Below are 11,116 nucleotides of genomic sequence, written 5' to 3'. Positions count from 1 at the left end.
ACCACAGATAAACAGCCTTAAATGATGAATGAAAATACTGCAAAGCTGTATAAATTTATTACACACACCTGCAACATGAAAGTTTGCATAATATATACACACACACAAGCCATTTATCTTAACACCGGTACCATCGTATGTTGTTTACAACGAAAATACGACATTGTGTTGGTTACTTTTAAGATCTTCAGTATATGCGTTATTCTAGCAGAAACTCGCGTGCATAATTTGTTTTAAACCAAAAATGCATGGGCGCACAATATATATCGAAGTGGTTAAAATCTTTTCTATCACATGAGAGGATGTTAAATTTATGTGAGGGGGAATTTACATGATATGACACAAACCAGCAGAAAAGTTTAGTCAGGAAGATAATTTGAAAGCAAGAGGGTTGGGCTGTTGTAAAAAAAAAACATGGACTGGAGATAACACTGCTGTTCAAAACGAAGGCAGATTTGAACACACAATGGGCTTGGTTTTAATGGCTAAAAGTGGATCTCGGCCTTCCACTGAAAGAGACTTTTAGTACTGTTTGCAGTTTTCAATGAATTTTAGTAACATCTTCACGTATTGTAGAGTTTAACAGTCCCAAATCCTCCGATTTCACTATGATTTTACATACACCCTAGGGGTTAGGGTTAATGAAGGGGACAAGCATGGGTGAAGCAACCAAATACACTTCCAAAAATCTTTGGAACTAAAAACACCCAAAAAACAGCACTGCAGCCTAAATAAATCTGGACGCCTGTATTCAGAAAAAATACACTGAATGTGTACACAAAAGCAAGAAATGGAAGTGTGGAAAACTCCAAGAAACTGAACAAGTTGTTAACAATGTTAAACAGGAACCAATCTGAAAATGCAGAAACTGAACAAAAATGTGGACCTACATACTCCTGACATGTATCATGCTGTGAATAGTACACTTTATTCTGAGAGCTTCGTGGGGACTGAACTGAACTGTTGTGATCACGCAAAAAGTTTATAATGTTATAATGTTATTTATGATTTACGTTCAGCTCTGTACAGGAGTATGTGTTAACTGCTGTGACCTGACGTGTATGTGTCTTCTACATACCGAGTGTCGGGAGCAGTTCTTTTCAATTTCTGTAGATCATGTCAGCACCATGCACTGGGCATAGCAGGTACAGAGGTTGGGTCTATGAGTCCCTCCATGGGATCATGTCAGCTCCATGCACTGGGCATAGCAGGTACAGAGGTTGGGTCTGTGGGTCCCTCCATGGGATCATGTCAGCACCATGGACTGTGCATAGCAGGTACAGAGGTTGGGTCTGTGGGTCCCTCCATGGGATCATGTCAGCACCATGGACTGTGCATAGCAGGTACAGAGGTTGGGTCTGTGGGTCCCATAATGGATCATGTCAGCACGATGGCTACGTAGTGTACAGGGTCCAACAGCTTCCTCAGAGATTTGTCTGTGTGGTTAAAAAAACATTACATCTCTCGGCTTCTTCTCCTTATAGCTACATGTATTTCTCACACACTGGCCAAGACTCTGGAGTTGGCTACTATAAAACCTGTAGCTGAACCCAGAGACGAAGCTGGGGTTTGTGTAATGACTTCCTCCGTATACAGTATTGAAGATTATCTTTCAATTGTTCAAAAACTTTTGACTATTATAGCAAAATATCTTGTTAGGGGACACTGGACTTTCATCCTATTGTAACATGATACAAGTCTCATGTACATATAAAGTAAATAAATTTTGCCGCTGGCTGTAACAAGTTGTTTGTTTTCAATATTCCATTATGGACCGACAAAAAATTCCAGCTACATGCAGGGACACCACAAATCATGGTTTGAACTTAAAAATACTCACTTTTAAATACTGCCTCATTGGTAAGAACATGCACCCCCCTAGCGTGGGCCTGAGGAACCGCCCACTCACGCTGCATCCGTTGGCATAGCACACGACCTGGATTCCACATTTTGCTGCACAGCAAAAAAACAAAGTGAAAAGTGAAACATGCCAGAAAAGGCACGAGTGCAATTAGCTTGAAACAAATTCAAGACCTATGCATTTACACTGCCGTCCTCAACATCTGCATTGAAGTCTTTACAGCATCCTTACCATAGAGCAGCTTGGTTGAATTCTTTCAACTCCCCCACCTCAATAGTCTGGTACTGACCTGGAACAAATGAGTGGTCACTATCCAAATAAGACTGGGTCATTTTTTTTAATTTAGAAAGGGTCCTAAGTACAAAGGAGAAGGGGTCAGAGCCTTACGATGTTATGGATTTTCAGGACAATACTTTGGTAGAGACAATGCCTTCAAAATTGTCCCTGTGCCAAGAAATTTTACTTTCTGTTTTGCTCCAAGGAGCAAGGTGCTTACATCTGAGCGAAACCTGTTCACAGGTCAGTTAAAAAGTTGTAAAAACTGTAAAAAGATTAACTCTTGTTTTGAAAGGAGTGTATTATATCAGTGTTTTGACTCCAAAAAAGCTCAATCCAGCAAGATTCTGTGCCATTGAAATGAACCATGTAGAGTAAGGGATCTTGTGCACAAATTTTCAAAATGACAGTGTGAGGGGGTTTTCTCAGATTGCATAAAAATTTCTCACCCGTTTTCAGATTCCAGGAGAACTTGAATCTTGTCTCGTAAAGTTTGGGCGTCTCACTGTGAAATTACAAAAATGATGACTGTTGAGAAAAACCACACAAAGGTTGCAAACATTCGCCAGGATTAATTTTGGCATTGCATTTAACAAACTTGGCACAGCAACTTTTTTTTAAAATGAGGCTTAAATACCATCTTTTACAGGAGTATATAACTGGTTTGTCACACACATTAGTAGATTTCAGGAAGAGTAAACATGTACACATTCCTGACGGATTAGGAATAACTGAAATGCTGAAATGCTGTTGATTAGAAGTTGTGACTGACTTTGTCGGGTCGTCATCAAACTCAAAGACATCCCGGGGCACTGTTGGTTCTGGCCACGCCCGGATGAGGGCAATCACCATGACAACCACACTGCACGAATCTCCACACACCTGTCAACCAAACAGAAATCATGAATACAAATAAATAATTGGCCATTTAATAATGCAAGCATCAACTTCCCCAGTTTGCAAAACAAAACTCTTTTACACCAACTCAATCAAAACATCGCAAGTCCAATACATCATTACAAAAGTCCAGCTTGTATGACCACTGCTTTACATTTCTCGTTTACATCTATAGATGTGCTGTTTGCTGTGTAGTCATAATCAAACATACAACTAACTATGAATCACCAAAACTGCCGTGTTGCTAATAAAGAACACGTCGTTGTATTTGGAGTTCATCCTTTTTAAAAACATATTCCACATTAGAGAGATACTTCTGACATCAAGATCAATGCAAATAGGCCAAAACTCAAACACTGGGTATACGCCAACAATTGATATTTCTCAATTTCGGGTACACTCACAATATAGTGTTTTCAGCAGTCTACAAAGGGCAATTTGGGACAATAAGAACTTTATTCCAATGAAGCCCTGACTTACATCCAATATTTGCATATCATAGTCTGTGAAGGAGATGTAACGCTTGGCCCAGGGGGCGTAGGTGCGTATGGTGACACAGAGGTAGTGTTCGGCATCCATTGTCAGCTGCTTCACTTCTACATGGTAGCCCTGTAAGAAAAGCATCAGCTGTGCCAGTACAAACTCTTACTCCTTGTAGGTGAGAAAAACATATTATTACACATCACACCTGCTTTACATCAACTTCTTCCTTGTAACAAGTTGACACATGGCATTAGGCGGGAACTGAGCCTGTTACAGATGGTAAATCAAATTGTGTTGGATTGATTTGGGCCATTTCCTGTCAAACACTTTCTCTTTTCTCTTAGATTTTCTTGAAAATTTATCACTGCAACTTTGGTTTTGGCACTGAAAATCTGCAGCTGCATATCAGACAAGGTAGAACAGGAGATATTAGAAAAGACAGGTTACCTCGTTGATTAGACACCTGTTGGTTATCACCATCGGGGACTTCTTGGTACCACACACAACCAGTGGGACCATACTGTGGTAGTCGAAGGCTGGAAAGACAAAAGTCATTATACACTGATGCTATTTGTACATGAAATTTACACACAGCTGCAAGTAGAATGCGTACAAGTTGGAAAACAAACCTCCAAATGTCTGAGGGTTAAGATAACAAGAATTGTTAAAATCACAACAGTCTTTAAAGTGCCAATAGCACAGATTGGAACATAGTCCCATAAGATAACACCTTTTGTCATTGCCCTTCTCGATTCTATTTATAAAAAATGTAAGAATGTCTAGGGTTCTTCATCAACGAATTCCACTCACGTACTGCATTCTTTGCTAATTTTATGATACATGAGGGTACTCACTGTCTTGCTCCAAGGCCTGCAGGTAGTCATGGTAGGGGGCTCTTTCCACGTATCGTCGAACCGAATAAGTGAAACCTTGCAGCCTGCAAGTGCACTCCTGCATGGTGTGCTGGCTGCCCTGCATGCTGCCTTCCGTGATTCGGTGGTGGTAAGGGCAATGCTGCTCAATCTCGCTGCCCAGTTCCCCATCCTCCCCGCAAGTGCTCCCTCGGTCCGACACGGTGTAGCCCCCGCTCCGTAGTGGACTACTCCAGCTCATGTAGGGCCCCACCAGGCAATGGTTCGTGGGGGTGCCCTTGTCTCCGCTGATGGGGTTTGTTTTCGGTGCCACGTTTCCTCCGGTGTGCACCTGTTCTTGGCTTGCCACCTGGGGCAGAATTTCTGCCTGATTGCACGGGCCGGCATCTCTGCAATGGCTTTTGCCTCTCGAATGTCTTCTGGAGTTACGTTCCTCCGAACTGTCAGTATTAATGACACTACTTTCAGAGCTGTCTCCGGTGGCACCTGAGATTTTCAGGTCAGCAGCCTCGGGAGAGTGAGCGGTGACTTGTATTTCAGGCAGAGCAGCTGAGGATGTAGGGTCCGAGGAAGACACTCCGGTATCTTCCGAGGTGCACCAGGGCAGGCCCGGTTCTGCAAGATGCTGGTGGTTTTGTGACTGATGGCCTAGCGAACTGCTCAGGTAACCGCTGTTGACATTGCTCCAATTCTCAGCACCGCCGGCCGTGCCGAATGTCAGTGTCTGTTCCCTGGGTATGAGCTTGTCCTCTTCTGTGTCCCTGTCAGCCTCGTCGTCCAAATCCGAGTCCTGCAGGAACATGGCTGGGGAGCTTTCAGGATAGTCCCATTCGTCGCAGAGCTGGTAGCTGTCTAGCTCCATGGCAGCCAGGGCCCGGCTGTGTCTCTCAATCTGCTGGGGGTATGCTGCACTGTCCTCCAGGTCCTCGTCTGGCTCTACCCCAGCACCAGGGCGAGGTGTGCTGACCCCATAGGAGCTAGACCGATGGGTGCTGGACCCCCGGGAAGGGGTGAGGAGAGGGGAGTACAGGCTCCCTGAGGGCAGGTCCTGGTCCCCGACATTCACTGCCAAGGCTACAATGGAGTCCCCTGTGTTTAGGACCACCACACCGTCCTTGGCCAGGCTGTGCTTAGGGGAGAAGGAAGGAAAGGGGGGCGACAGCTCGTACTTGGTGTGGACGGCAAAACTGTGCTGTAGGCAGCAGGGCGGAGCAGCAGCCCCTGAGGTGGCCGATAACTCATCCAGGAGTTCTGCAGGTACCCCTGGATCTGCAAATTGAGTTTGAAGAGATAAAAGATTGAGGTCTCTTGTCCAATTCAATAGACCCTGAAAGAAAAAGGTCATGCAGCGAGCTTCCAGAACCTTTGTGTGGTCAGCCTATGGGGATTTTACATTGGGTCATCATATCACCTTCAATAATTTTTGGAAGAATAATTCCTAACTGAAACCACCCCATGAAAAAACTCATGTTGGAATTTTACCTTTGTCTTCCAGTAATATTTAGAAAAGTCACCTGAGTCACCCGGTTAAAAAATTAATTTCATTATTCGACCTTTCATGTCTGGGGAAAATGTACCTAAGGCCATAAAATGTCAAACCGTCAATGCGTATGAGACTGCCGCACTGAACAGTTCTCTGTAAATTTTTGGAAGGATATTTCTCTTTTAGGTCAGGTAATTTTTCAATTTCTATAAATTGAATACTAGCAAATATTTTCCAAAGCCCCTTTTCTGAGTTGGATTTTTAGAGAAGTCACTGAACAAAAAAATAGTACAAGTTCTAAAACCTTTGCACATATTTTTTCCTATCCAAGGGTTCTGGAAACGTGCCATCAGGGGTCAACTTTCAGGCTCTATTAGACATTCTGGTGAAGGTAACTTAAAACATTTGATGTATGCCGACCAGGACGGAACATATTGAGAGTGGGAATGATACTGTATGTGTCCATTTAGAACAGGGTTTCTCCATGTAGATGTCTTTGATAAGCCCAATATGGCAGGCACTGTGGACTGCATAGATTGGCTTACTCATAAGGGTTAAGCAAGGGGGGCCATCATGTGTGTGTACTGGTTAACATGTACAAATGGCACATGTGTGACTAATTTCAATGGAATGTGCACAAATATATGCTGTTGCGCATGAGTAGAACACATCATAAACGTGCCCACGACAATGCTGATAGAGGGATCTTAAATAACAATACTGTTGGGCTCTCCTGGGCACGCACAGTCCATCCTGACCATGGGATTCACCTGTGTGGATGGTGTAGTCGCTATCAGTACTGTACTTGAGGTGAAGGCACTTTGGACAAGGTGTCAGGGAAGGCACAGCTGTGATGGTCACATAGCACATCAGCTTCTCCTCAGTGCGTGGCTTGGAAGACGTACAGCTGCCGTGAAGAAAGATCATTTAAGTTTCTACATCGATTAGCATGACAATGAATCTTGGCATGTACCTGGAGGAATGGCATTAGTATTGTGCTAGACATTGTACAAAATAACTAGACTTTGAGGAATTTCATAAATAACAGCTAGCAAATCTTTCTGTTATTAACTTACACAGGGCTTCTGTGTGTAAATTGTCTTTGTCTTGAATGCTGCATGTATATGGACAAATGGACAGACTGAATGATACTAACCAGCCATAGACCAGGACCTTGGAGCTATCCGTAGGCCAGCTGCAAACAGCAATGTACAGATCCTGTTGGATCTCCTCCTCATTGAACAGACGAACCTCAGACACCTGCAGAAAGTTGGAGGAAAAACAGAAGGCCAAGGATTTTTAGAGAAGTCACTGAACAAAAAAATAGTACAAGTTCTAAAACCTTTGCACATATTTTTTCCTATCCAAGGGTTCCGGAAACGCGCCATCAGGGGTCAACTTTCAGGCTCTATTAGACATTCTGGTGAAGGTAACTTAAAACATTTGATGTATGCCGACCAGGACGGAACATATTGAGAGTGGGAATGATACTGTATGTGTCCATTTAGAACAGGGGTTCTCCATGTAGATGTCTTTGATAAGCCCAATATGGCAGGCACTGTGGACAGCCAAGGTTTACTGGGACTTTCCCTTCCCCCTCCTAGCACAATTTCCCTCCATCTTCAACCCCGGCTCTCCCAACGTCCCCCCTCACCTTGTACATTGGTTGGTTGTCTCTAAACTTCCACCAGTATAGCTGGTAGACATAGACTGGGAATGAGGACTCATCATCGGCATCCACGTTGAGCGTGTAGGAAAGCACAAACTGGCCGTCTTTGCTGAAGCCTAAAAACACATGGCTGAAAAGGAGGAAAAGGAAAAATATGAGAGAGAAAATATCATCACAGACATTTGTCAGAAACATAACTCATGCATTGATTTTTAAAAAATTTTTGCTGCTTCTATTTACTAGTTGCAAGGACAGATGGTTGGAAAAAGAGATTGGGTAGCACAATCTTTTTTTGGGGGGGGGGAGGGAGAGATTATGGGGTCATGACGACATTGTGTGAGGTTGTGTTGCCAAATGTTGCTATATGTTGGCATAGTTGTGCATGGCATTGTCTGTGGTTACTTATAAGCCTGACCAATCAGATTGCAGGAAAGAGATAATCAAGCACATTAATGGCCAACTAAGGCTCAGAGACAGCAATGACCTTGCACGGAAAATGCAGACCATGAAACCAGACATCATTTCAGTCTGCCATTTATCAAGGTCGGATGAGCTGTCAACTGGGGAGTGTCATCAGCTATTTTTGGGACTTGTATCAAAGGAAAATGGCTGGACAGTGTTCCATCACAATTGCACCCTTCCTCAGTTGTTACATTACCCTTCCTCAAGAAGCGAGGTTGTGTCCACGATGTTCTTGAGCGGAATGCCAAGGCGGCCTGGAATCTTGCCAAATAATGAGCGGCAGACCGGATAAGTACAGGCTGTTGGACGTAAACTGCCTCTCAACTGTTAAGGAAGATGTTCAGGGTACAGAAATAAATGCCTATGAAAATTTTCTCTGGACAGAGTGAATCTTTGAATTGGGCAATGGAATAACTGGCACAAAAAAGAGACTTAGTTGTAAGCAGACACGCTAAGTGACATCTTGGAAAGAATGTCCTTGGACATACCCGAATGAAAATTCCCAATGTAAGCATTAGGGCTGTCTGGGCTCCTTACGCAAGCAAAACTTGCACAAAATAGCCAAAGAAATTAAGGCACAAATGTAGAATACCCCATCACCAGAGTATCCCATCTCATAGCTGGCTACGGAGTCATGGTTGACTGCCTACCCAAAGTAACTATGCCATTCTCAATATGCTCTGACTTCATATCCATTAAGCTGGATACAGTTCATTTGGACTTGGAATACTTTTCCTCAATAACTTGCATTTGTTGTGCAATGCTTCATTCTCAAAAGTATCCAAAACTCTGACGTGCCATGTCCAAAGTCATGCAGTGCAACCCATGTAACCCCCTATGAAATACATGTACAAGCATACTCAATTCCACCTTGTGGCCAGGGACTGCAAGGGGTACAGTTCCAGCGACAGGGTATTCTGCAATTACTCAAGTTGTGCCAAGCAATGACAGGTCTCCATGTTTGTTGTAGGCCTAACGTGTTTTTATATTGGGCCTAGGCCTACTTCCTACATGTAGGCTTATAAATACATGTTCTGATATTTCATTAACAAAGTGGCCGCGGGGCAGCGTGGACATCTGGGAGTTTCACAAACCACACCACGCCAATGAAACCAATCTGCAACGAGCACGCGCATACGTACTGATCAAAGAAAAGACTGTGTAACACGATCCTTGGACTGGCTGGAGCATGCGTATGTCGCCAGTGTGGTATCTGCCACTTTGCAACTAATGCAAGAATCCCAGATGTCCCCACTGCCCCATAGCTGTGGTAACTGTAACGCAACTTCCAATTTCTATACTGTAGTTATGGCACTGCACAATTTTCATTGCCAATCTGTATCAGGTTTCAATTTGCATTTTGTCATTGAGGCATTGCCATTGCAATTGCTCAATCAGTACAGGGCTTCCGTTAGGGTGTGCATTGGCATATTTTACGCAAAGAAAAAGGGATAATAAGAAAATAACTTCGCGTAAAAACATATTCATTTTGACCCTCAACACTTTAAAAAAATGGGCCAAAACCATGCATTAAAAAAAAAAAAAAGGTGCAAATATTTCCCGATCAACGTCTGAGAGTCATGCGGTTCACATGTGTACTACGGCTGCAACCGCTACGCAGGACATGGAAATAAGCTGCATCCAGCCGCTTTCCATAAGAGTGTGTGTAATTCTTAGCCGCGACTGGACTGAACGGTTGAAATGGCAGTTGGCTGCAGCACGCTGGGGGTCACACTGACCAATCACATGGCTCATTATTTATGCCCGAATTGCAGGAACGACAAGCAACAGCCATTGGGTACCAGTGCAAATAAGTGAGCTGTCGCACATTGAACACTTTCTGTAGAGGCTGCATGTGGATGCGGACATGCAGCGATCTTTGTTTGCATCCACATGCGGCCTCAACAGAAAAGTATTCACAGTGCAACAGGGCGCTCACATGCACTGGCACCCAACGACTGTTGCTTGTCGTTCCTACCATTCAGGCATAAATAATGAGGAGCCCTGTGATTGGTCAGTGTGACCCACGCCCCAGCGCACTGCAGCCAACTGTCAATTCAACCAGTGCGGCTAAGAATTACACACATGTACGGAAAGCGGCAGCAGCCGATTTCCGTGTCTTGTGCATTGATCACAGCGGTAGTCTGGTCATGGTCATGCAGGCCCTGGAGCCTATGGTGAAAAAGGCTCATTTTCTGCGGGGTTTGTGGGAGCAGAGCAGACCCCACAGTTCTGGGGTTTGGCTTACCCTAAAGGACAGAAGGAAAGCGAAAATTAACTTTGCACTCGAAGAATTCAGAAAACATTTGGCACAATGGCAGTACTGGTAGTGTGCAGATCCTTCTGTCCCTTCATATCTGTGCAACGTCACTCTCATCAGCTTCAATAAACATAGTTGCACTGTTTTGCTTTCATGACAGAGTGTAATAGTAATGCTAAAATAGGCCCTAGTACACTGCCGAGCGACAACATCATGGACAACATTCCAGCGCTAGCCCGGAACCAGCTAACCAGACGTGCCCGGGCGCCCATCCAACTGTTGGACATAAACTTCTGCAGAAATTAACATTTAGCTAAAAAATCTGTGAAACGTATCCTGAGAGAAAAAAAGTCCTTACCTGTCTCATATGCAACCGATGAACGATGTTAAAAGACGGGGAAACGGCCTTCTTTGTGGGCGCCAGGCAGGGAAAACAACTTGTGCCACCCGCCATTTTTCCATCTTTCTGAAATCTGTAATTTTTTTAATGTTGGAAAGTCAAGAAGTTGGCATAGCGCCCTCAGTTGCCAGCTGGGCTTCAGGTGCAGGTATTATATGGGTGCGGTTTCACGGAGCTGGGGATGGGGTGCGGGGGGACTGTGTGCCTCAGTGAACAGATGAATTGTAACTTACTCAACTAAAGAGGCAATAAATTGGGAATGATCAAAGACCTAAAAAAGCCTCAGCTTTTCATTTGCCCAGCTCAGTGGATACATGATGGAACAGCGGAACAGCTGGTAGACAATTTCATGAATCCAAATTTCCCCAAACCACCACCCCCCCCATAAACATCTCACTGAGTGTGGCAGGAAAAATACTGTTTGTTTCTTAAATTGGCGGGTAAGAAAGTCCT

The 11,116-nt window shown here is 44.0% G+C and overlaps 1 protein-coding gene across 1 annotated transcript; it reads right to left on the bottom strand.

The window, feature by feature from the left end:
* Nucleotides 1-29: 29 nt before the first annotated feature.
* dcaf15 (DDB1 and CUL4 associated factor 15) lies at nt 30-10,749 on the bottom strand. Its single transcript, XM_022254242.2, has 13 exons — nt 10,622-10,749; nt 8,200-8,327; nt 7,527-7,671; nt 7,029-7,132; nt 6,643-6,779; nt 4,372-5,658; nt 3,965-4,053; nt 3,515-3,643; nt 2,910-3,019; nt 2,587-2,642; nt 2,093-2,150; nt 1,841-1,953; nt 30-1,436 (listed from the first exon to the last, which is right to left on the bottom strand). The coding sequence occupies exons 1-13, from the start codon at nt 10,715-10,717 to the stop codon at nt 1,378-1,380; spliced, it is 2,511 nt and encodes an 836-aa protein (XP_022109934.2). The 5' UTR covers nt 10,718-10,749; the 3' UTR covers nt 30-1,377.
* Between the last annotated feature and the right edge of the window lie 367 nt (nt 10,750-11,116).

This window comes from Acanthaster planci, linkage group LG12, assembly GCF_054643075.1.
Source record: "Acanthaster planci isolate LZ-2023a linkage group LG12, COTS_SCS, whole genome shotgun sequence".
In the NCBI taxonomy this organism is placed as follows: domain Eukaryota; kingdom Metazoa; phylum Echinodermata; class Asteroidea; order Valvatida; family Acanthasteridae; genus Acanthaster; species Acanthaster planci.
The sequence above is the reverse complement of the archived record's forward strand: the minus strand, read 5'-3'. Positions and strand labels throughout refer to the sequence as shown.